This window comes from Nanorana parkeri, unplaced genomic scaffold (assembly GCF_000935625.1).
Source record: "Nanorana parkeri isolate BGI_ZX_2015 unplaced genomic scaffold, ASM93562v1 scaffold101, whole genome shotgun sequence".
Taxonomy (NCBI): domain Eukaryota; kingdom Metazoa; phylum Chordata; class Amphibia; order Anura; family Dicroglossidae; genus Nanorana; species Nanorana parkeri.
The window spans coordinates 1,291,300-1,317,023 of NW_017306369.1; the positions used below are offsets into that span (position 1 = coordinate 1,291,300).

Consider the following 25,724-nt stretch of genomic DNA (forward strand, 5'->3'; position numbering starts at 1 on the left):
TCCCAACCCTTGTGCCCTTGTGCTCATAAATATATATATATATATATTTTCCCCCAGCTTTTTTTCCTTTTTCATTTGGTGATCCTGCCAGTAGCACATTTCCTATCCTAGGGCAACAGTACTCACACACTGCACTTTATCTGTGGAAGAGCTGTGTTGGACCCCTAGTATGCTCTCCTGATTTGGGCTTCAAACACTTCCACTCTTAACCTCATCTCCATTACATAGGGAGGGTGGAAGGATAGAGGCTAGCTGAAAAAATGGTAACTGTGAGTTCAACACAAAGGAAGTAACAAGGAAACAAGGATTCTGGCATGACAAGCTGGAATATTTTTGTACTTGCAAAAAATGTACTGAAAATGTAATCTAATGCGGCCACCTCATCTAAGGACTGAGAAGGGGCAGTATACAAAATTTATGTTTTGGGGTTTAGATACTCCTTAGATGTTAGTCAATTGCTATGATGTGTGGTCTTTGTACCCAGACATAAGGCTTAACAGGTCTGAGGGGGCAGAGCGAGGTTCTCAACAAAGGTTGCTGGGTTAGTATTTGCATGCCACTACACCCATTGGATTCATGGATCTGTGGAACTTCAACAATAGATGCTGACCATTTTTATACTAGTATAAAAATGGTAAAGTTTTACAAGCCCCCTGACTTTACACTATAAAAAATAAAAAACCCTAAAAGCAAGGTCAGTCACTACCAATTAGGTTGCTAAATTTTCCTTGGCATGAAAACAACAAAGCTATTTCTTCTGGCCCTGAGATGTCATCACAGCATGAATTTAGTATGGGACCTGTTTGCCGTCAGCACGTGCGCTTCAAACATTTTAAAACCTTTTTTTTCTCTTATTTGTAGAAGTCTGACTGCATCTCTTGAGCCTGATGCCCTTGGTCTAGTGAGTGCCAACAGCAGTCAAGACTCTCTCCACAAAGCTCCAAAGAAAAAGGGAATTAAATCATCCATTGGACGGTTGTTTGGTAAAAAAGAGAAGGCAAGACTCGGACAGCTGAGTAAGGAGTATGGCCTCCAAGGTCATTGTTCTTTAAAAGGATTGTCTTACTTAGAAATAAGTTTCTGCTCTATTGTGTGCATTTAAAGGCGCACTGTGCTATGAGTGGAGAGACACAAAGGAATAATATTGCCAAAATTTGAATCTCTCATTCACATTAGCTTCCTGCATTGTTTTGTTTAAATGCAGGAGAAATTATGTTGGGAAGTGTAAACAAACTTTGTACTTCTCAGAACATTTTCTACTGTATTTAAATGTGCATGTGTTTACATGCATTTAAGTGTATGTATAAAGTCACTCGCACTCCAATAGAATTTCAAGTCAAAAACGGTTTATTGACTCGATTGCTAACACATCATATAGCGACGTTTCGGAACAACAGCGGTTCCTTCTTCAGGCAAACGAAGAAGGAACCGCTGCCTGAAAAACCGCTGTTGTTCCGAAACATTACTATATGATGTGATAGCAATCGAGTCAATAAACCGTTTTTGACTTGAAATTCTATTGGAGTGCGAGTGACTTTATACATACACTTAAACGCATGTAAACATACACTTATCTTGGATTGCAGAGGCATCTGCAGTCACTTTGGCACCCACCCGACTCTAAGGGTATTAATCGGTCAGGAGTGCGATGGGTACACTGGATTTTGGACTTTACATGCGTTTAGACGCATTCAGACTAATCTGCCCCTGGATGCACAGATTTCTATTTTCTCTAAACACAAGTCACCTTAATTCACTCAAACACAGATAGATACACATTGTGAATTATACCATTCAAAATCATTACATGCATTTAAAAATGTCCTATAAATGCATGTATGTCATTGCTTGTGTGAATGAAGTCTAAAGGGTTGTATACAAATGCAGTAGGTGTGTTCCAGCTTTGAGTACCACATGTAATAATAATAAGCATTACGACTTTTACCAACGTTGCAGTGACAAATAATTTTGGCATTGGCCACTAGAAAATGTGAATGTCAGAATTGTACAGGATCTCCTTTCCAATCTGTTCACTTTAATTTGATGTCAGTTTCAGTATGTCAGCCTGTGGTACCCATGGGAAGCACAGTGGGTGAAAGTGAAGAATAAAACGACTTTACAGTTTCACCTAAGTTCTTGCACAGTGATAATTCAGTGTAGATATTTTTATTTTTTTTGTTAAGTTTGCATCCCTTTTATAGTCACTAATGTATGGGAATGGGAGAAAATGGGAATCTGCATGGGTTCAAACTGCAAACTTTCTATCAATATAATGGCTTTTGTATTTACTCAAGAGTTCTGTACTATTCAAATCTAGCACCTGTTCAACCTGAAATATACTTAACTACCCACTGACCTGCTTCAGATTCTTTAACGTCCTGTTCACTGTCCTGCATACTTGATGAACATGGATTTATGGATTAGGGTTTATTAATGAAGGACAACAGGAAAACTTTTACTGCCCCTAAACTTACCAGTAAATATTATTACTTTTCTCTGCCATTGTGGCAGCTTTCCTTGCCATTTTGCACTTTACCATTTGTCATAAGGATCTTGGCTACTTCCCACGTACCCCATATTATGCCCTTCTCCAAATGTTTTATGTATTCCCTGTTCTTGAGGTAGTGATATACAAGCCTCTGTTTTCATACTGATACTTTTCCTGTTTCATGTTTTTTTCCCACTGTGTCCCACTGTCACATCACCGCCCTAGGTTACAAGCTGCTAAGTGCTTAATGGCGATATTTTGTTGCATGGCTTTTCACCTTCTAAGTTACATGCTGCAATGTCATTAATACTAATGTTTTGTTGTGTTTTATCTTAGAACCCCCCAGGGTCTTATTACAATTCCCTCGTTACATGCTGCTAAGCTGTTGATACTGATGTTTTGATGTTTTATCTAGGTAGTTTGAACTTGACCTAGCAGTTTAGGTATGGGGTCCTTTTAATCTATTTGTCCAAACTACCAAAGAATACTACTGTAGAAGAACTCATCCTTATAGCCAAAATAACCCATCATTATATGAATTTTGATTTGTTAAATTTAATTATACAGCAGGATGTCATACTGTGCTTAGAACAGTATTTATAATTAATGTTTACTATATTAGGTGAAAAGAAAACATGTACATAACAAGAAAGCTGTACATGGCATCTGTGGAAAGCAGGTGTAGACTGGTTACAACTTTACAGTTGTCAATGCAAAAAAATAGCAGATATACATACAAGTAGTGGAAACATCTCAATGTTGATGCCACAAACATATAGTACCAGTGCCATCCAACAAAAATTGCAACTGTACTATAATGTTGTATTGTATTGTAAGCTATCCCATAGTTATCAATATACAGTAAAATCCCCGTTATCCGGCATCCACAGGGTTTGGTAGATTCCGGATAAATGTAATTTCTTGGTGCTTGAAAGATACTATTAAAAATAGGTCTAACTAATGCCATACCCCATACTATACCATACCATAACATAAACTCTGTATTGACTTCATATTAATATTGAAATTCAGTAATCAAAAGCAAATAGACACACTTAAAACAAATTAAGTCAAATAGACACACAATCATTTCCAGGATAATACACGCTGCAGATCAGCAGAACAGTGAGTACACAGGGGATTTGTTTTCTGGTTAGATGAGAGTTCTGGTTAGTTGAATACCAGATAACAGAGCGCTTACTGGAGATTGATTGCATGTGTGTTTCACAATTCAGACTGCAAAGACGTTTTGAACTAGGAATTCTGGGGGTAATATGTAAAAGTAATATGTAAAACCTGCCAGGGTTTTAAAATGTTCCCATTAAGCCGAAACCCTTTGATGTCCTCCTCCCACAAGACCATTCTTTCAGAGTAACTAATTGAGTTATCTTGACCCACTATGCAACAGAAAGGGATTTGAGTGATCTCCAGTGTCTAGGGTTGGCTGAACGAGCAACTGAGAGGAAATGGTGTAGTAAGCCGCTTTCAATGCGTATGAATGATCCCAGTACGATTGATAACAGAGTGATGCATTGATCATTGTTATTCTTAACATCCGTGATTTGCCTGTAGAAGGCTAATATGTTATCCCAAAATGATAAAATTAAGGTACATTTGCTCCAAATGTTGGACATATGCCATTTGTGTCATATAATTTATCCAGCATATGTCTGGTTTGGTATGATCAAAGCCATGTATATATACATAGATAAGATGGATTATGGCAGAAAGTGAAGGCTGTGGCCGCATCAGCAGGATTTATTCTATTTCCAATTTGTAGTTTAGCCCAGGAATAGTGATTTTGAAAAGCATAGAAGACTTCTGTTTGAGGGAAAGTATAAGCGGTTCTGATAACAGAGGGAGTTTGTTGTTTTTAAGGATTTGTGTTATCCTAATGTGACCAGGGTGCACCAGCTAAGAAATGTCAGGGTGTGTCATGTAGAAGGGAATTCTGGGTTATGAAACAGTAAGAAACAGTGCTTGGTCTGGACAAAAGAAGGCATTTCACAAAGGAAGTGGTCCTATGGTAATAAGGTAGCAATAGTTGCTGTAGAGGACTCCTTGAGTTTTGGGTCAAATGGGTTGTATCCAGGAGAGGGTCGTAGGCCACCTGTAAATTATGCTGTCCTTCAAGTCCACCCATAATTTATCCTGTGGAATAACCAATCAACAATCCTGGTGAAGACAGCAAGATGGTAATATAGGAAAATATCAGGGAGAGGAAGTCCCCCTCTATCTTTAGGTCTAGTTAAAACCTGTCAATAGATCCTAGATTTCTTGTTATTCCAGATAAAACCTTTTTGGAGTTGTTTAACAATATGAAAAAAGATGTTGGAGGCTTCTCCACTATAGCCTAGACATTAAGACAATGACGGTAAGGTTCTGGGGGAGGGATCTTTCCTATGTTTGGCTTTTAGGGTTCTAAGTTTAGTCAGTGCTAACTGATCTTTCCTTTTTGTGCTGCGTTTTATAATCACCCCCTAAGAACACAATTTATGGCTTCCAATTGAATGAGTAGTGGAGAAGGATTGTTGAAATGGTAGGCCATAAAGTTATAAACAGTGCTGGAATTATCAGAAGTGCAGACAGGGTTTTTAAGAACATTGTAATTTATTTTCCATGTCCATTCCTGTTCAAAGTAATTTCTCAGCACTTTACAATGCTCCACTCACCCATTTATTTTAGAGAGGTCTGTGTCTTCCATCATATACTGTACTGTAGCTTTAATACAGAAAAAGTCAGATGAAGACATGTTTCTAGCTTCTGTGCATAAACAGAAACACTACAGGAATGACAACGCTTGGTTAGGTAACATTTTTCTAGGGTATACGTGCGTGTCTATATAAATGGTTATTACCTGTTAATCCTTAATAAAGTCAAATGCTATTTCTCATTTTTGACAACAGGGGCCTTCATGGATACAGACTTTGGAGCACAGGACTCTCTGGGATTGAGTAAACTTGGAACTCAAGCAGAGAAAGACCGAAGGCTAAAGAAAAAGTATGTAACACCTACCATTCCACATAATGTTTTAGTTTTGTTGTGCCATTCTTGCTTTTCCTAAAACTGCCATTTTTCGGCATTACTTGGCCTTTAAAAGGAGCCTGTCATTAAAGAAAAATGTGAGCTTCTATTTCTGACTTGTTCTTAGAGGTGCAAGTTTCAAGGCTTAATACCAAAATACCTCTCCAGTACTGTAGCTTAGTGTATTAGTGCAGTTGTAACTGAGACATTCTAATAAGAATTCCATAACGTTACGCAGTTAGGCTAGCTATGCTATACTGGGAAAAATCATGCCATATGGGACTTTGCCATACTGACAGTTAAATATACAGTTACATGAGTTAGGGAGCCAGCACTGCATAATCAATAATTATTGCTGTCTTTGCTAATAATTGCATTTCTCTCACGATCAGATGGTAACTTTTCTGTCTTTATTGTACCCCAACAAGAAAGTCTTAGCAGAAATGGAAATAGCTGTTAGCCAACTTAGAATTTCATATACAGCAGCCCCCTAAATAAGTGCACGATTAAGGATTAAGGATTAATTTCACCTTTTGTATTGCACATAGATGGGTGTCTTACTAAAAATGATGGGCAGTAACAAGCTGCACCTTAAGACCTCTGAAAATTATTGCAGTTTTCATCTACAATTTGGCCAATGGTTGGAAAGCACTTATTGTAATCTCCTAGGGCCTGATCGTACCCCAGCATTGCAAACTATGCTTACATAGAGTATATTGTTTGAAAGGATCAGGTCTTTTATGGCCTTCCATATTGACTGGGTGCTGGTGACATATTTCATGTCTGCTAAATAACCCTACTGTAACATTTTTGATCCATTTATTTTCTGTGCTATATAGCACCATATAGCAAAATATTATGTGCTTTTAAAAATAACATAGTACCAATCCCATCTGTTCCCACCTTACAGTCTAATGTCCCTATCACACTTAAACAATAGCACACATTCATTTTTTTTCAAATGCCAGAAATCTATACAAACTCCATACAGAAGTCCTTGGTGGTAATGGAACTATGGATATTCCAGAGCTCCAAGGTTTGAGTGTTAATTGCTTGAAGCCTGCAAGCTCCATCACAATGTAAACTCAACTAATATGTGAAATAATTTGTTTCTGGTCATGAATCTGTTTTTGAAATCAAAAGACAGGCTATTTTCTTTAGTTATCTTCTATATCAAGCTCTTAGAAGATGGAAGAGAGGCTGTAATCTAGAAAGCACTGAGAATGTAATTATATCAGTCTCAGATTAAAGCCAATAATTCTCCAAAGACAGCAATTACTACTTTTTCCTAAATCTGAAAACTCCTTGACTACAGATCTCTGTGAGCTATGGTCATTAGAATGCAATTAGATTAACTTCTGCACACACAAGATAATGACATGAGAAATCATAAAAATGATTATAGGACTAGACTATTAAAAGGCATTAGCCCTGTTTTTATCATTTAAATTCAGTGGCTTAAGGTATATCATAGACATTACATTTCATTTTGACACTGACATTTATGTGTCTACATGAAATACCAAGATGTTTGTAGGGATGACATTTGGATTTGAGGCACTCCCAGCCTATTCGCAGACACAGCAAACTAATGTGCAATTTTGCCACCATGGCAGCCAACTAACCATAATGCACTTCTTGGAACTTAGGTCAGATGGCTTAGAGGGGGCAATAAGGGGGCACTTATATAAGCTAGCCCCTCACTATAAGAGACTGGGCTCTCAGCAGCCATATTTACAATGTGCTTAGCTATGATAAGGAAAGCACAGGAAGTGCTGGTGATAAAGTGCATAGGGACAGGTTAGTGTTGGGCTTCTAGTCACTAGCTTGGGGTGATTAGAGTGCATCAGGCAGTTGTTGCTGACAGTGTTTTCAAGAGCTCCCTTTAGTGCATCTTTGAAAAAATAATTTCACTGTGCACTCAAAGCCCTGCATATATCCGCTATCACTCCATGTTATTAACCGTCGGCTTCTCAGTTACCCCCCTCCCCCATGCTCTTTCTGACATGACATGTACAGCAGGGTGAGCCAGCACCTCATATTGGGCCACCTCCAGTCAGTGGTACATCCTTACATCCAGTAGTCCATGGATATGATAACTTTTTTAAACTTTTTAATGACAGCCTTTTTAATTACAGCCTTGATGTCTCTGCCTGTCTTTGTCTGACCAGGGCAGGGATTGTTTTGTAAGGCAAAAAATACCATTTTAAATCTAAAAAATGAAAATGATAGAAGATGGTAATCTGTAAAAAATGTTTAAAAAAAAACAATGATTGTGGTTTGGAAAATGGCTGAGACCGGGTTTCTCCTGTTTCTTACTTGTTTCAGAGATTGTTGATCTTTCACACCTTGGTTAACACCATTGTACAGGGAGTCTCCCATGTAGCTTCTCCTGTTCAAACCCTTGTGACCCTGTGGGATCTGAATCTGGTTCTCTCTGCATTTTGGAAACCACCTTATTAAATCTATTAGAGACATTCCTGTCTCTACTCTCACCTACAAGGTTGTAATCCTTGTAGCCATCACTTCTGTCAGATTATAATTTTTTTGCTGTAAAGCTTTTCTTTAAAAAAAATGAGCTTTTATTGGGGGGGAGGGGGGTAATTTGGGGTTGTCATTTATTTTGGGGCATATTGTTATTATTTTGTGTTGATAGGACTTTTATTTCATGGGGTTTTTGGGGTTTTTTTTTTTGCAGCAAAAGACTTCCCTTTAAAAATAAGTGTACTTTTGTTTCACAGGTGGTATTTTGGGGTCTTCATTTTATTAATGCTTATAGTGCCTTTTTTAAGTTTAAGGTGCTTCAATATTTGGGAAAGATTGGATGTGAAACATCTTTTGATGTATATTTAAAAAAACAAACATGTTTCACTTTTGAATTAATAGTTTGGGAATTAATGGGTCTGAACAACATTGCAATACCATAAACATTAAAATTCCATAAATGTCCTTGTGAAAATGTGTTATTGAGTATACAAATTGTCCACTTAGGCTCAGTTCACATCTGTGCGAGGTGAAAGCATGTGCGATGCCACACGCTATCCCACATTGCATGTTGCATTGTTAGGTGCTCTGCTTTGCCATTATTTCTTAATGGCACCCCAATGCACCTAGCCAATGAATGTGTGTTGTATCACACCACATAACATGGTAACCTATTATTATACATTGTGGTGCAATGTGATTTCTTTTTTAAAAGGTGCACGCACTTCTTCAGAGCAATTTAACTGTGGTAGGCAGCACACCACAAGTGCATCCTGCAGCACCTCTGCGATGTTGCATAACAGATGTGTGAATGAGGGCTAAACAAAGTTTTAACTAGACGCACACATGCGCAATCAAGGTGTAGTAAATGTACATAATCAGGCATACTGATTCGCTTCCTAAACCTGTGCTAATTATTGTAGCTGCTAACTCTTCTTTTTTTCTTTGTAGTGGAAGATGAGATATTTTAAGTCCCAATACCTGAAATCCTAAAAGAAATGTTCCTATTCCCACACTATCTTGTGCTACCAACACCTCTGCTTATGCACTGTAAAATATTGAAAGCTTGTTATGCATCATGATAGCCTGGAAATATTTTCAGCTGTGTCATGCTTTTTGTTATAACTTTGAATGTAGATGTCACCAGCACACCAGGCACGACAAGGGCCACGCAGGGTCCCCTTCATCAGGCTCCCACCCTGCGTGGCCCCAAAAAGCGCTTGATTTTCCGAGTAACACATCATGAAATGGATTCGCACTGACCCATGTGTTTTTTTCATGCATGGTGTGCTGGTGACGTCTACATCCAAAATTGTTCTATGTGCGGCGCCATCCGCTGTCATTTCGAGCACCCGTTTAACCTCTTTGGGATTTCCGGTAAGGAGTGCTACAGGACTTGTGACGTTTATGCTTTTTGTTATGACATGCAAATGTTTGTTTACGATATAAACAACATGGCAGGAACAGGATATAGTTTTTATTGAGAGCACAATTTATCATTTTCTTTTGAATCGGCCAATAAAGGTAAAAAACACTTGTTGCTTTCCTTTATTGCATATGCCTGTATATGGCTTATGTGTGGCCAAATTTGTTGATCAGAAATCATCTGCAGTAAGCTGATAATTAGATTCAATGTTTACATGGACTTTGTGCATCCTCATTTGCATTGTTTTACTGAATAGTGAAAATGCATTTTTTGAGCCGGAAAGGATGGATCACAATCATTAAGTAGGGGTTAATAGGAGTTCTTGTCAGTCAGGTATGTATCAAAACTTTTTCTGTAATCAGGAAAGATATGCCTGAATATGGCTAAAATGACTTACCTTTTCTGGTTCCAGATGTAACATGAAAAGGTTAGCAAGGATAGCCGTGGTTACTTATTGGTTATGGTTTTTCAATAGATTAACAGCTATTTGGTTTGAGATTTACAGCATGATCTACATGTCCCATTGAGTATTAAATTGCCCGTGTATACATCCCGTTGGTTTGAGAAGGCTTTTATCTCCACAGGCTTCTATTCTGCACTCCTTTTTCAAAATTACTTTCATAAGCACATTATTTAAGCAATGCTAAGTGGCTAGAACATAGTACCTAGCATTTGGTACTAAAATGGATTTAAAAGTAATTTGGTGTCCGTTTCTATGTCAAAATATTTGTCCTCTACAATTCCTTGGAAGCCTGATGACTGGACAGTGCAGTACATAGGTTTATCAGTAGCAATTATCATTGGCTTTGCCTTCTTACTGACAATGAAGATATTTATTCACCAAAAGCCAATCCTCCTTATGATAGCACCAAGTAGACTCCAGCTTTCATTATTCATGGAGTAGAAAATGAAATATGAGTTTAGGTTTATGACAATATTTTAGCAGTGTACCCACACTTTAGTCATTACATGCAACAGCCATGTCACCAGAACTTCAAAGACATAGGGGTTGATTTACTAACCTTATAAACACACCACAAACATGTATACACCTCTGTAGTGTGTTCCCTCCCAGCATAATCTATGGGTGGAATCTAAACACCTTTGTAGTGTGTACACACCCAGTAGGTGTGTTGTGCAAAGCCAAGCATGATTTGCAAGGTGATGTTGTGTAAATTAGCTCTATGTTGTGTTGCTTGCGTTGATGAATGCAGGAATGTAAATGCATGAGCTAACCATTTTTGTCTAAACTGTGAAGCAGCATTATATATGCATCATGTGCATGATTTTTCCATATATGGCATTAGTGGAAATATGCTTTTAGAGACTTTTTGGTTGATAAATACGTTTTGCTGTGTGAAAATCACACGCACCTGGTGCGTGCGTGTGTTTAGGTTAGTAAATCACCCCCATAGAATCTAGCACAGCAACTATCCCTATAATAACATGATTCATGAGCACTCTAATTTAAAGTAGACCTACAGCAAACACTTTTTTTTATAGTTTAGGAAAAAAGTGGTAAAGGCTATGACCTCTGCCTGATAACAATGTTAACCATTGTCACTGATAAAGAAAGTGAAGGCAAATGTAAATTGTTTCTATTAACAACAAAAGAGGGTTGTGGAATATCTCCCAATGGGAAAATCCATTTAGGTGACAGACAGGTGGCATTTCCATTCAGTTCTGACTTCAAGGCAGAAAGTTACGAAGTTAGAGTTTGTAAGGTTGAAAGAAGACACAGGTCCATCTAATGCAACCTATGACTGTGTGTGTTTGTGTGTGTGTGTGTGTACATGTAGTTATGGATGTCCATACCCCTGTATATTTTATGAATTGAGAAACTCATCTAAATACTATTAACTTTAGAACCATGCTCTCAGTTGATACCACTAACTATGGAAGGAGTTCCACATTGTTACTGCTCTGACAGTAAAACAAATCTTACGCAGTCTAAGATTAAACTGATTGTCCAACTTCATGTTGTGGCCACATGTTTTCTTTATTGTCCTTTGCGTAAACAGTTTATTCCCAATATTGCAGTCCTCATTGATAGATTTGTATATTGCATTCATATCCTAGCTTAAGAACCACCAAAGAGAACAAGTTACATTTTTGTAGTATTTCTTCATAACGGTGGTCCTCCACCCCCCCACCTTATCCCTTATTAATTTTGGTACCCTTCTTTGAGCTCTCTCTAGTTCAAGGATTGGGGACCAAAACTAAACTGCATACTCAAGATGAGGCCGAGAACCAGTGAGAACAAGCTGTTTTTAATGCATGATAATCTGCTGGCTTTGCTAGCTGCAGCTTGGCATTGTATACTATTGCTGGGTTTGTGGTCTACCAGGACCACCAGATCTTTCTCCATCTCTAATTTCCCCCAGAGGAGCACCACTTATTGAGTATCTTACATTCATTCTTTTTTGCTGTCAAGTGTATGACTTAACATTTTTCAATATTGCACCTCATCTGCTATGTATATGAGCAGCCCTAAGTTTTATCAAGGTCTTCTTGTAGTGATTCTATGTTCTGTGGCGGCTACTGCCCTACATAGCTTAGCATCATCCTCGAACACTGAGATTGAGCTATTTATTCTATCCCTCTAAATCGTTTTTAAATAACATAAACATAATTGGTCCAGACCCTGGGGTAATCCACTCACAACCTTAGACAATGCAGACAATTAGCTATTCATCACTACCCTTTGAATTTGTTCCTGCAACCAGTTTTTAGCCACCCAGGTTCACTTTGTTCTTTATATTTAGATAGTGAGGGGAAATCTCCCTGACACAGACAGCTATAACAACCACACACAAGTTCTAACTCTTCCCTACGCTGTCCAAAAAAAAAAGTTTTAGATGTATATTTCCCTTGTTATTACGATCTCATTGGTGTGGAGGCAAGAGTTGTACACCCCTCCGCACATTTCTGCATTGCATATGAAGTGTTATTTTGGGAAAATAATAAAGTTAATGTTACCTTAAGTTTCCTGAGCTAGAAAAGTGAGCTAGTAAAGTGTAAAGGTACAGTGCAGTTAACACATATCAACTTATAATTTTTCTTTTTACTGAAGTGTGATCACTAAATGGTTATTTTTGATTATCTGGTATGGGTCAGTGTACTTTTTTATTTAATGAATATGTAATCTGTTTTTGCTTTCACAGACATGAACTTCTTGAAGAAGCCCGCAGAAAAGGACTACCGTTCGCTCAGTGGGATGGACCTACAGTGGTAGCATGGCTTGAGGTAAGAATGTAATGTACTCCCTAGATATTGCTATTCTGTCATATGATTCAAGTAATTTTTACATCTTGCTGACTGGACCGTGAAGAACCATATACTGCAAATACCGAGTCACAAACATTAGATAAAAATTAAGTCTAGTTGAAATAACTAGTGTTTACACATTATTCCCTTTTTTTGGGGGGGGTTGGCGCACAATAAGACTGGCATGGCTATTTCCTGCATGCTATGGTGTAACAATATGCTCTTTAAAGGAGAATTATGGGATGAGTGAAATACGCTTATCCCAATAGTTAGAGCCGCTGATTGCTCAATTCACGATGTTCACCCTGCAGAGAGCAGTGACTGTCAGTCACCACTCTCCGCATGGATTCCCTCCTCCCTGCTCCCATACCCCAGCACTGACTGGAAGGACAGAAGGTGGAGGGGGCAGGCACAGATGGCTCTCCCTCTACAGAGAGCTGTCAATTAGTCAGCGGGGTTGAATCCCGACAATATTGTCAGGATCTTTCCTGACTGCAGCGCGGCTCTATGCTGAACTTTGGGTCATAGGAGGACATTAGTAAATGACCCTAAAGGGAACTAAGGCCAACAAAGGTTGGGACATAGTTCTCTTTTAAGTGTATTTCTTGAAAGTAAGACCACCTCTTTCAATTGTTCTCTAATCAGATTTCTATAAACAACTTAAGTAATAACTGTAATAATTGCTAGCTCTAAACCAGAGGAAGGACTTCAAAATGAAAAGGAAAGCATAATAAACACACTCCCAGTACTTAAACACAGAAAATAATTGTACTATACTGATAGCAGATGGGACTGTAAAAGTGTCTCCTGCATGTCAACCTACTGCTGGACAAAGCAGGGTAACTTGGGTCACCTTGAGCTTTATTCTGCACTTCATGTAAAATAAGCAGGGAAATTGGGCTGGCATCCTAGTGTATAGTTCTCACGAACAAGGCCCTTCTAATCATCCTGTATAGAAATTAATTGTAACTGTACTTTTTCCCTATATTTAGTAGAGCGCTGCACATACTATTGGTGCTACATAAATCCAAATAATGATAATAATAATAATCGAATAAAACATAGTGACATTATGTTTTTCCTCTAAAGTAAGATTTGTTTGGAGTTTATTTTTAGAAGATTTAAGAAGGATCTGTGGGATCCTGGTATAATCATTTTTAATATTCCAAAACTTTTGGATATTTAATCTACATAATGCGTACTGTAGATACAATTTCCCTGTTAGTTCATCCTATAATATACATAATACAGTAGTGTAGAGATAATGCTTTCATATTGCACGTAATCAGTACATGGGTAAATCACTGACTTATTATGTTTGTTCACTTGTATATTTATCAAATCTATGTCCAATTGTTTGTGTTAATAGCAAATATGTTTATTTGTATATTTAAGAAATATAATCATGTAATAATAAACAATGAGTGCTTAGCTACTATTCTCTGTTGCACAACTTTATTCCCAAAACACCATCTTGCTCCAAGGCCGCTGTAAAACCTAAAAAACTGTTGTTTATATAACTGGATTTAAAATATATCTCAGTGTGTTCACTTCATTAAACTACTGACCCCATTGATATCAAAGTGATGTACTGTTAACTTTTTCTTCTATAAACACTCAGGTTGCAGTTGTAAGAATAATAGAAAGTAAAACCTTTCTACAGTAAAATTAGTTGTCAGCATATGTATATGGTTCTCTCTGAATGTAAGAATTTGTGAATTGCAACATCTTTGCTTTTCCGGGTTAAAGCTGCCTTCTCCCCCACTTAGTGCTGCATATCATATCATTTTTTTTATCACAGAACCATTTAGTGCCAGAAGTTGCGATTAATTTTGTATGAGAACCAAGGGCTGCCAAGTTGCATCACTTTTTGTATGCTTTAGTGTGCTTTAGATCTGCCTGAAGTGATCTACACAGAAGTGCTCGATTTTTGTTTTTTACATGTCCATCCATGGCACTGTTGCAGCCATATGGACCTAAAAAGCAGTGTTGTAACACGGATAAGGTTGTTAGTACTTTAAAACGTGTACATTTCCTTGAGGGGATAGTTTAGATAAATACCGCAACCTGGAGTTTTTCTTTAAATCATATTTGCAGGAACAGCTGAGAAGGAGGACAAATATGTTTACTTGGTCAGTAATTCCAAACATATAACAAGTTTTTTTTTTTTTTTCTAGTTATGGCTTGGAATGCCAGCCTGGTATGTTGCAGCTTGTCGTGCCAATGTGAAAAGTGGTGCCATTATGTCTGCATTGTCAGACACTGAAATTCAGCGAGAAATTGGGATTAGCAACCCCTTGCATCGCTTGAAACTTCGCCTTGCAATTCAGGAAATGGTATCACTTACAAGTCCCTCAGCTCCACCAACATCGAGAACAGTGAGTCATCTTCTTCCTGGCACTTCTTTCTATGTACTAAACCCTTTACCCTGAGTATACACAGTGATTAACAGAACTTCACCATATAACCTTTATTAACTTACTTAAATGTCCTAAAATTGTTTTCAATCATGTCTTTATTGTAGGGGCCTTTTTATAGTGCATGAATCAGGTTTCTCTGCATACCAAACTTGGGTGATGCATATTGCACAGCCATATAAAAGTTTCATAGAAGAATTAAAAAAAAACTAGGAAGTAAGATACAATATTTGGCAGTTATGTGTCATTGTCATTTGAACATCCTTTTCAAGTAAGCCCAGTATTGCTCCATGGGGTTCTTTATATAGTCTAGTACCCCTATGGAATGGAGTTCAGTTTTATTCTCTTATTCATTATACATCCTTCAGTCACAGTTATATGTAAATGTGCTCTATTTCTGTATTCTCAGTTTAATTTCTTGGGGATTTTGGGACACCTATGACACAGATCTCAATTAGCATATCTGCTGACTGCGATGTTATTACACTATTAACAGTGATGCTGACTTTCTTCTTTAATGCTGCTTACCTGATGTGGATCTCATCTGCTCTCCCATGGGCCCTCTCATTAGCCGTCTGGTAATGTATGGGTGACCCATGAGGAAATGGAGACTCTATCAGCTCCTGCCAAAACGGTAAGTCATTAAATTTACAATGTCAGCCATATAAGTTGAAATAATAAATTGCATGCCTTGTGTGGTTTATAATATAATCTGACCACTATCCTGCAAAACAAAGGTTTAGGGGGGAAAAAAACAAGAAACAAGAAAATTAAAATGGTTGCTACTTGCAACACTTTTTTCACTTTTTTAATATATATTAACCTCAGTGTATATACTGGAGAAATGCATGTCATCCTTCTTAATTGCTAATCCATATTAAACACTAAAATTGCTTTAGAGGAACTGATAAGATATTTTAAATATTGTATATATTTATGTGTATGTTGACAAGCCAACATTTCTTCACCAAAGCAATTTTTCAAGCTCAGTCAGTTAGGCATTGGAAAGATCATTGACAAAGCACAACAACCCAAAGCTGTCATTGCTGATCTGCTGTCATAGGATACTTTGTTGTTTACACAGTCATTGTTCTTTGCTCTGTTTTTTTTCAATGAGCCTAAAGCAAAATATAGCATACGTAATGAGACAAACACAATATCAATCTACATTTATCAACTGAATATTACACATTTTCTTTTAAATGTAATGAAATCTCAGAATCTAGTTTGTTTGCCAACCTGTTAAAATTGTTACATGTGTTTCCATTTTCATTTTTCCTGCTGACCATATAGAAAGAGTCTGAAGAAGGGAGCTGGGCACAGGTATGAATACTATTGCTGCATGCCCAAATTTCTATAAAAACAAAGAAATATAAACACTGTGGGCTCTATGTAATGGCAGCTCAGGATGAAAAAACAGCGACTGAAGATCAGGAGTACATGTTAGAACAAAAACTTAATTCAGTATTAAGATTATAAAGTAAACTTGGCAAGTAAAACTGTTCTAAGAAATTAATAACATGTATACCACACAGGGGTAGTTGTTATCCAACTGATAAAAATGCAGGGGGGGATTTATCAAAACTTGAGCAAACAGAATCTGGAGCAGTTGCCCATGGCAACAAGTCAGCTTCTCTCTTCAGTTTGCTCAGGTAAGATTTGAAAATGAGACAGAGAAGCTGATTGGCTGCAGTGCAAATCTGCTCCAGATTTTGTCTGCTCCAAATTTGCTAAATTTCCCCCACAGTCTTTCATAGGTGCCATAGGACAGTGCCCCTTCAGAATTGCTACGCCGTGTGCCACGTGCTTGTCCAAAAGTTTTCAGCAATGAGATTTTTTTGTTTTCTATAACCCAACCCTGATTGGCACTTCTCCTATATATACTCGTAGTTTTGATAGCACTTTGGTGTTTATGATCCTGTTTGGTTACATATATTCTCTAGCACTTTAATTCTATGCAAATGAATGCCATTCAGCCATTTACTTGAATTCTGAGGTCAACTGGTTGTATTTATGTTTTTTGAGGGGTAAATAGGGGGGGAGGGGTACTTATGCAGTTATAGATTTAACCTATTTGTAAATTATTTGAGAAATTATGATTTTTTTTCTCATTTCATCAATAGTGATGATACTATGTGTAGATCACCAACATAGAATTCCAGATTTATAATAATTCTCTATAAAATGTGCTCTTTAGACATTGGCATATGGAGATATGAATCATGAATGGATTGGTAATGAATGGCTGCCTAGTTTGGGCTTACCTCAGTACAGAAGTTATTTCATGGAATGCCTGGTAGATGCAAGAATGTTGGATCATCTGACAAAGAAAGACCTGCGAGTGCACTTAAAAATGGTGGATAGCTTTCATAGGTAAGTGCTATATACTTTCAGAGAAAGATTACAAATTTGAGGCCTCACTTCAGGCATCTTTTTAATTTTTGGATGGAATGCCTGGTTTTTATTCTTATTTGTGACCATATGGACAAGAATGTTCCCCATTTCCTATTCCTATAACAGTAGAGTAATAAATAGGAGGGAGCACTATTTGCCATAACAAAAAGGTATACTTTCATTCTAACCCATCCACACACTACTAAAAGTATGTTTTTGTCTGTGCCCTTGTTGGAGAGATTTTTCAACTGCTTTCTACCATGGAAGTTATGGGAAATCTACCCAAAAGGGGGCCCTAATAGAGAAAACTGTTTTATGATGCATGCTAAACTTGTATTGCTGTCCAAAACTTAAATGAAAAGTTAGAACCTCTGTCAGTTTTTGCTCTATCTGTGGCTTTGTTGAGAAGATTTTCACTAATTTCTTGTTGTGGTGTTAACTTGTGTCAGAACAAAAAGCGAGTCAAAATCTGTAATGGGTGCAGAGAAAGCAATTGGAGTAGATGAAGGCCATAACCCCAATGGGTTTTTTATGCATTCCATGCTCCTGTTTGGGATTTCCTTTATTTCCTGTTGTGTCACTGGGATGTAATGGGATATCATCACAATGAGCCAGCAGTACAAACATGAGAGGTTCTAACCCTTCTCCACTGGCCAAAATCATATCCCCCTCTCCTCCCTAGCCTGACTATGCCTGGCTTTCCTCTTTCATTCATTGGATTTCAATTATTTTAGTCGTGGAGACTCAGCGTCACATAAGGGTGTTACCTAGGGCTATGTTTTCTGTCTAGAAATGCCCACTTCTGCAGACTGACCCCCACCCATCAAGGTATTTTGATATATGCATACTTACTTTGCGAATACCATTAATATAAAAGTGAGAGATTTGTGATTGAATGTATGGAGATAGATGTTTTTCCTCTTGAAAAATTGTTGAATAATTGCTTAAAAGCAAAAATTCTGTCAGGGAGATGAGCAGTCTGATGTCGGGTCTGTGTACTGGGTAAAGAGTTGCATCTCTAGTTTTCAGACTCTACACATTGACTAATATGTGAATAAAAAGAGCAGTATTAGTTAAAACAGAAGCCGATAGAAACAATTTCATGGCCAAAATTTGCAGGTCAAGTAAATGTATTTAATAAGTAAATATAAATTCATATGATTTCATTGTGTGGTTAAAATATTACCTTTTGTTGTGTAAAAATGTTAAAAAATGAATTCAAATATATATTTTGTTTTGCAATTTTTTTTTTGCAACTTGAAAGTATAAACAACCAAGAACCATAAAGAGATGTATAAATCAAAACAATTATGGTCTAAGGCACAATTTCAAGATTCTAATGCATGAGTTAAAATATCACAAAACAGTAACTTGTTTAGAGATAGCAAACCATTTGTGTAAACCATGTATCTCTATAGCTTGGAAGCGAGGAGGGAGGTCCCACCAAGCTTGGATCCATCGAACCGTCTCAAAACTATCCATGAACTATATGGTTTGAATGCAAAAATATAAATCCAATGCAATCAATTTTAAGTGCTGGTATCTAGTGATGGGCTTGGGCGTGTTCGCAAGCGCCTTCCCGCCAGGAAGCCGTCAGCGTGCAGGGCCAATCAGAAGCACTGAGGCATGTTCCCGGTCCGCAGCTGCAGAGATCGGGAAATGTCTCAGTGCCTGTGATTGGCCCTGCAGCTTCCCGGCGGGCTCAACACGAGGCGCTTGCAAACACGCCCAAACCCATCACTACTGGTATCCTGTTTGAATCATATCAATTACAAAAGTAGTGTGGCCAAGAAAAGAGAACTTGCAGTAGCTCAGCAGTTCCCTGAAGTACCCTGTTTCCGAAGTCTAAATCAATATGAATATGTAGTAATTCCTAGGCTCCTCTGCTCCATCTAGTGGCCTTAATGCTGTGCGAACAGCACTTGCCCATCTTTACACTGAGTGAAAAATTTAAGCTGGCCATACACCTTTAGATTATCTGCAGATTTTCTATAGTCAGATGGAGAAAGTGTAACAGATTCCTCCATCTACGATAAACTGTGTGGGTGGAGGAATCTCCAACTGGGCCAAGCTTCAGAATCTTGCTAGTCGGCCCCGCTGGCTCTCAAAATATCTGAACAATCTGAATGGATGCAGGTATTGTTCAGGTATTACCAATGCCTGCATCCACTTAGCTCACATTCAGACCAGCTGAACACAGAGCAAGTTAATTATCTGCTGTGTCCAGAGCATCATGAGATTCCAGCTCCATGCAGCTTTTTGCTATGGAGTTGAAGATTAAAATGTCACAAAACCTTCCATCCGTAAAACTGAATCTACGCCATAATTAAACCTCAAACATCCACACTTAATTTTACCATGCACACAAAGCTTCCTTACCATTTAGTTTCTCCACTTTCTTTATCCCTGCAAGCACCCATGGATGCCTTCTTCCGGTCACTTCCTGTCTCTTGGTGTAAGCAGTGCAGGTATATTTCAATCATGTGCACTGCTCTCCGCAAACTACAGTTCCCATGGCAGATTGCATCTGCCTATGGTACTGTGCATGCGTCACAAGTTCAATTCTCTATTGTTGACCCCTCCCACTACTATTAGTCGCAGAGGACCAGCATAAGACATGAGTCAAATGACTTAACTCTTTCCACTTTCTTGCCTGAAAATATGTTAAAGCTAGAATACATTATACTATATTGCAGAGATCATCAAAGAGCCACGTGGTCACACTTTTCCTGGTCCCACTGTTAGAAGCCTGTGGGCAGTGCTGTGTTTCCTTTGCTATTATGTGCTGGCACAGGTTATGTCAGCACATAAGATAGTAATCCATCTGTGGAGTAGGCGGAGGAAGGTGGCTACGTTCTGTTTTAAGCAGAGTGGAATATAGAGCCAGATTTTGGGATGTGTGGACAGAGGCTGCTGATATTAGCAACAGCACTGGTAGCATATTGTGGTATTAAGTTACATTTTTATTTTTCTCTATTGGGTTTAGTGACACTTTAGTCGATGCTCTTCCTGGTTGCTGGGCAATGGCAGCATGAATACAGATGATTACAGACTGCTCTACAGCAGTGTTTTCAGTGCATCACATCTTTTAGATGAGAGAATGTTTTGTTTGGAGCCCCTTTTGTAGAATGTCACTTCTTCCTGCAGCCCTTAATACTACAAGAACCAGAAGCCCCTTCATAATGTAAGGGACCAGGAGCTCCTTCATAAAGCAGGTACCCATAGCCCCTTCTCATGCAGGGGCCAGGAGCTACTTCATAAAGCAGGGACCCACGGCCATTTCATAATGGGGAGACCAGGAGCCCCTTCATAATGCAGAGACCAGGAGCCTCGTCATAAAGCAGGAGTCCGGAGACATTTCATATTGCAAAGACCAGGAGCCGTTTCATAATGTGGGGACCAAGAGCTCCAACTGCGACCTTATCAACAATACAAGTGCATGTGGAAACTGCTACTGATAATCTTCATGTGGTGTTCTGTGAGCTCTGTAATACTAAATGGATGGAGGATGTCTCATAAAAACCAATGGGATGAAGTTTTGAGTGTTATTATAGAATAATGGATGGAGAAAGTCCTTCTAAATACCAATGGTGTGAAGTTTAAATCAGGTTGTAGCAATCTACAAGTTGCTTTTATGATAACAAGTTCACACACTATAATAAGTATAGGAAGATTCAGATTTTACACCAAATTATGTTTATCCTAGATATCTAACACATCCTAAAACCATTTCTTTAAATCTCCAGAACAAGTCTACAGTACGGAATTATGTGCTTAAAAAAGTTAAATTATGACAGAAAAGAACTGGAAAGGAGAAGAGAAGCAAGCCAACAAGAGATAAAAGGTAAGCTATGTAATTTTTTAGGGAATGTTTGCAATAGGGAAACACATCTTCAATGCACTGCCTGCGTTATACACCCCATAACAGAAATCCCTTAATGGTATAGAACCTTTTTTTTTGCATGATATGGCCACACAACACCTTGTATGCCTGTTGAGAAGCCAACATGTGATGTGAATTAATACTGCAATATTCACAGTTTATAACAGTCATTTACATAGCCCAATAACTATGCAGTAACACACAATGCATTTTTATATGTTCACATTTTTGTAGCTACATTGATTATTTATACATAGTACATTGTTTGGGGAAGCCCTACTCTACATAATATGGAGACACACTGCTGTACAGAAGATGTGGACATCTAGAGACATCTAGGGGGTGATTTACTAACCTAAACACACACACATACCAGGTGTGTGTGATTTTCACACAGCAAAACGTATTTATCAACCAAAAAGTCTCTAAAAGCATATTTCCACTAATGCCATATATGGAAAAATCATGCACATGATGCATATATAATGCTGCTTCACAGTTTAGACAAAAATGGTTAGCTCATGCATTTACATTCCTTGCATTCATCAATGCAAGCAACACAACATAGAGCTAATTTACCCAACATCACCTTGGAATTCATTCAGGGCTTTGCACAACACACCTGCTGGGTGTGTACACATTACAAAGGTGTTTAGATTCCACCCATAGATCATGCTGGGAGGGAACACACTGCAGAGGTGTATACACATTCGTGGTGTGTTTATAAGGTTAGTAAATCAACCCCCTAGAGTCTAAGCACTAGGTTGGTGCCTTGTTACATTGTTGGGGCCCTGTATTATTAAGTTCTACACAGTAGCTCATTTTACTTTTCAATAAAGGAATCAGATGAAAGATGAAATTAATTAGCACCTCCGGCACATTTCAGAAACTGCATTTGTAATATAAAACAGTTATAACTACGTCAAGAATGTTATAAACAGTACCCTGTGATAAACATACTCCACTGGTGTTTCAGGCTCACATTTTAGGGACCCACCCAGTCCATTTGGGATCCCCAAAATAATAAGATATTAGTAATTTTACTGAGGTAGATTAAGAAAGATTTATTTCTTAAATAGTGCTGGCACCCAGCAAATCTTTTGTCTTTTAATAAAGCACAGTGATGTAAGCGCTACTGTCTTCAGTGGCTTTATATTTATATAAAATAATGCACTAAAAGAGTTTTCATTGACCTTGCAATCTTTTTGTTACCAAAGCCAAATTTCTGGTACCCAGAAATTAGACAGTAGCCACATTCTATCTTAAATGCAAATAAGCAGTGAACTGACTTTTATAAGAACTGTCAACTGAGAACAGTGCTACTAGGCTGAGAGCACCTGGCCAAAGAAAAGCATTTTCCTTCAGGTGTGGTTTATCTATAACGTAGACCTTACAAAATACATGTATTGGATAGCTGGTATCCAATATGCGTAGGCAACTTTTAGCTGAACACAGGAGAAAACACCTTCTGATTATATGTTATATGTTCTGTGATACTAAATAAATATGTTTACTTTTAGACAAAGTGCATTTATTCTTTTTGCGCCCCCCCTTCCTTGACCTGAATGATCCTACCTTCGCCCTACACAGGTCTATATTTACCGAGATCCGGGGGCCTCTGCTCCTATGTTTGTCAGCAAGTTACCCTCTTCTAGTTGTGTCCATCTTCCTGCTGGAAAACAGCCCCATAAGTGTGGGCAGCAGAGGAAGCTTTGTGGAGCAGTTTTGCAGAGGGGATCATTTAAGTCAAGGCTGGGGGACAAAAACACTTTGGGGTCTATTCACGAAGCTGCCGAGGGCAGCCGAGTGAATGACCGATCTGAAGTGAAGTGAGCCGAACACTGTTTGGTTATTCACTTGAGGCTGGTACGGCTAATTTCAGCCGTACATGGGCTGAAATCAAACACTGCAATTTGTATTCCTGCTTTAGATGTGCTGGCTTGGAGCAATGATCGGGTAATCCGTTGGATCCAGGCAATTGGTCTAAGGGATTATGCAAACAACATTCTAGAAAGTGGTGTGCATGGCTCACTCATTGCTCTGGATGAAAACTTTGATTATACCAGTTTAGCACTGTTATTACAAATCCCAACACAAAATACTCAGGTAAGTTGGCTGGTGGTACCTGCCATTTGTAATGGGCATTTTTTAGTTATGCTATTGCACAGTTATATATCTATTGAACTGTGTTCAGTTACTATCTTTGTAAACAAACTGATCTATCTCACTCTGTGCTTAGTCTACCACTGATGTCATATGTGCTATGCAAAATTATATTTTCAATAAAAAGTTGAAGTCCATAATCATTTTTAGAAAACTCAGTTCCAAAGTTTATTGTACATATAGTATCAAAGGACAAAACACAATTAAAGTCACTTAAAAACAAGACACACCCATCATATATGTCTATGATATCAATGGCATCAAAGTAGCAGAATCAATGGTAATGGGAATATCACTAACTCTAAAAGTAAGCTCTGGATGGTTATAAGGACTAATACTACATATATGTAATCCATGTAAAAGCAAAACATGTTGTAATAAATATATACATAAAGAGACATATGTATAACAAATAAAGAACAATATAAATGCTTACTAACAATTTATGTATATACAGTAGTATCTCACAGAAGTGAGCACACCCCTCCCATTTTTGTAAATATTTTATGATATCATTTCATGTGACGACGCAGAAGAAATGACACGTTGCTACAATGTAAAGTAGTGAGTGTACAGCTTGTATATCACACAGCCATATCAATACACAGCCATTAATGTCTAATCCGCTGGCAACAAAAGTGAGTACACCCCTAAGTGAAAATGTCCAAATTGGGCCCAAAGTGTCAATATTTTGTGTGGCCACCATTATTTTCCAGCACTGCCTTAACCCTCTTGGGCATGGATTTCATCAGAGCTTCACAGGTTGCCACTGGATTCCTCTTCCACTCCTCCATAACGACATCACGGAGCTGGTGGATGTTAGAGACCTTGCGCTCCTCCACCTTCCATTTGAGGATGCCCCACAGATGCACAATAGTGTTTAGGTCTGGAGACATGCTTGGCCAGTCCATCACCTTTACCCTTAGCTTCTTTAGCAAGGCAGTGGTCGTTTTGGAGGTGTGTTTGGGGTCGTTATCATGTTGGAATACTGCCCTGTGGCCCAGTCTCCGAAGGGAGGGGATCATGCTCTGCTTCAGTATGTCACAGTACATGTTGGCATTCATGGTTCCCTCAATGAACTGTAGCTCCCCAGTGCCGGAAGCACTCATGCAGCCCCAGACCATGACACTCCCACCACCATGCTTGACTATAGGCAAGACACACTTGTCTTTGTACTCACCTGGTTGCCACCACACACGCTTGACACCATCTGAACCAAATAAGTTTATCTTGGTCTCATCAGACCAGAGGACATGGTTCCAGTAATCCATATCCTTAGTCTGCTTGTCTTCAGCAAACTGTTTGCGGGCTTTCTTGTGCATCATCTTGAAGAGGCTTCCTTCTGTGACGAAAGCCATGCAGACCAATTTGATGCAGTGTGCGGCGTATATGGTCTGAGCACTGACAGGCTGACCCCCCACCCCTTCAACCTCTGCAGCAATGCTGGCAGCACTCATACATCTATTTCCCAAAGACAACCTCTGGAAAGGACACTGAGCATGTGCACTCAACTTCTTTGTTTGACCATGGCAAGGCCTGTTCTGAGTGGAACCTGTCCTGTTAAACCGCTGTATGGTCTTGGCCACCGTGCTGCTGCTCAGTTTCAGGGTCTTGGCAATCTTCTTATAAACTCCTCCATAACGACATCACGGAGCTGGTGGATGTTAGAGACCTTGCGCTCCTCCACCTTCCATTTGAGGATGCCCCACAGATGCACAATAGTGTTTAGGTCTGGAGACATGCTTGGCCAGTCCATCACCTTTACCCTTAGCTTCTTTAGCAAGGCAGTGGTCGTTTTGGAGGTGTGTTTGGGGTCGTTATCATGTTGGAATACTGCCCTGTGGCCCAGTCTCCGAAGGGAGGGGATCATGCTCTGCTTCAGTATGTCACAGTACATGTTGGCATTCATGGTTCCCTCAATGAACTGTAGCTCCCCAGTGCCGGAAGCACTCATGCAGCCCCAGACCATGACACTCCCACCACCATGCTTGACTATAGGCAAGACACACTTGTCTTTGTACTCACCTGGTTGCCACCACACACGCTTGACACCATCTGAACCAAATAAGTTTATCTTGGTCTCATCAGACCAGAGGACATGGTTCCAGTAATCCATATCCTTAGTCTGCTTGTCTTCAGCAAACTGTTTGCGGGCTTTCTTGTGCATCATCTTGAAGA

The 25,724-nt window shown here is 38.7% G+C and overlaps 1 protein-coding gene across 7 annotated transcripts in view; it reads left to right on the top strand.

Annotated features, from left to right (window-relative positions):
* Window positions 1-25,724, top strand: part of PPFIA2 (PTPRF interacting protein alpha 2) — a 235,524-nt gene that overhangs the window by 198,202 nt on the left and 11,598 nt on the right. For 5 of the 7 annotated variants that reach the window (XM_018552926.1, XM_018552929.1, XM_018552924.1 and 2 more), the window contains 9 exons: window positions 862-1,037; window positions 5,395-5,488; window positions 12,587-12,668; window positions 14,867-15,067; window positions 15,678-15,740; window positions 16,400-16,429; window positions 17,304-17,479; window positions 21,247-21,344; window positions 23,314-23,489. In XM_018552926.1, coding sequence (XP_018408428.1) covers window positions 862-1,037; window positions 5,395-5,488; window positions 12,587-12,668; window positions 14,867-15,067; window positions 15,678-15,740; window positions 16,400-16,429; window positions 17,304-17,479; window positions 21,247-21,344; window positions 23,314-23,489 — 1,096 coding nt within the window. The remainder of the gene's footprint in view (window positions 1-861; window positions 1,038-5,394; window positions 5,489-12,586; window positions 12,669-14,866; window positions 15,068-15,677; window positions 15,741-16,399; window positions 16,430-17,303; window positions 17,480-21,246; window positions 21,345-23,313; window positions 23,490-25,724) is intronic. The other 2 variants (XM_018552928.1, XM_018552927.1) reach the window with 1 other exon arrangement.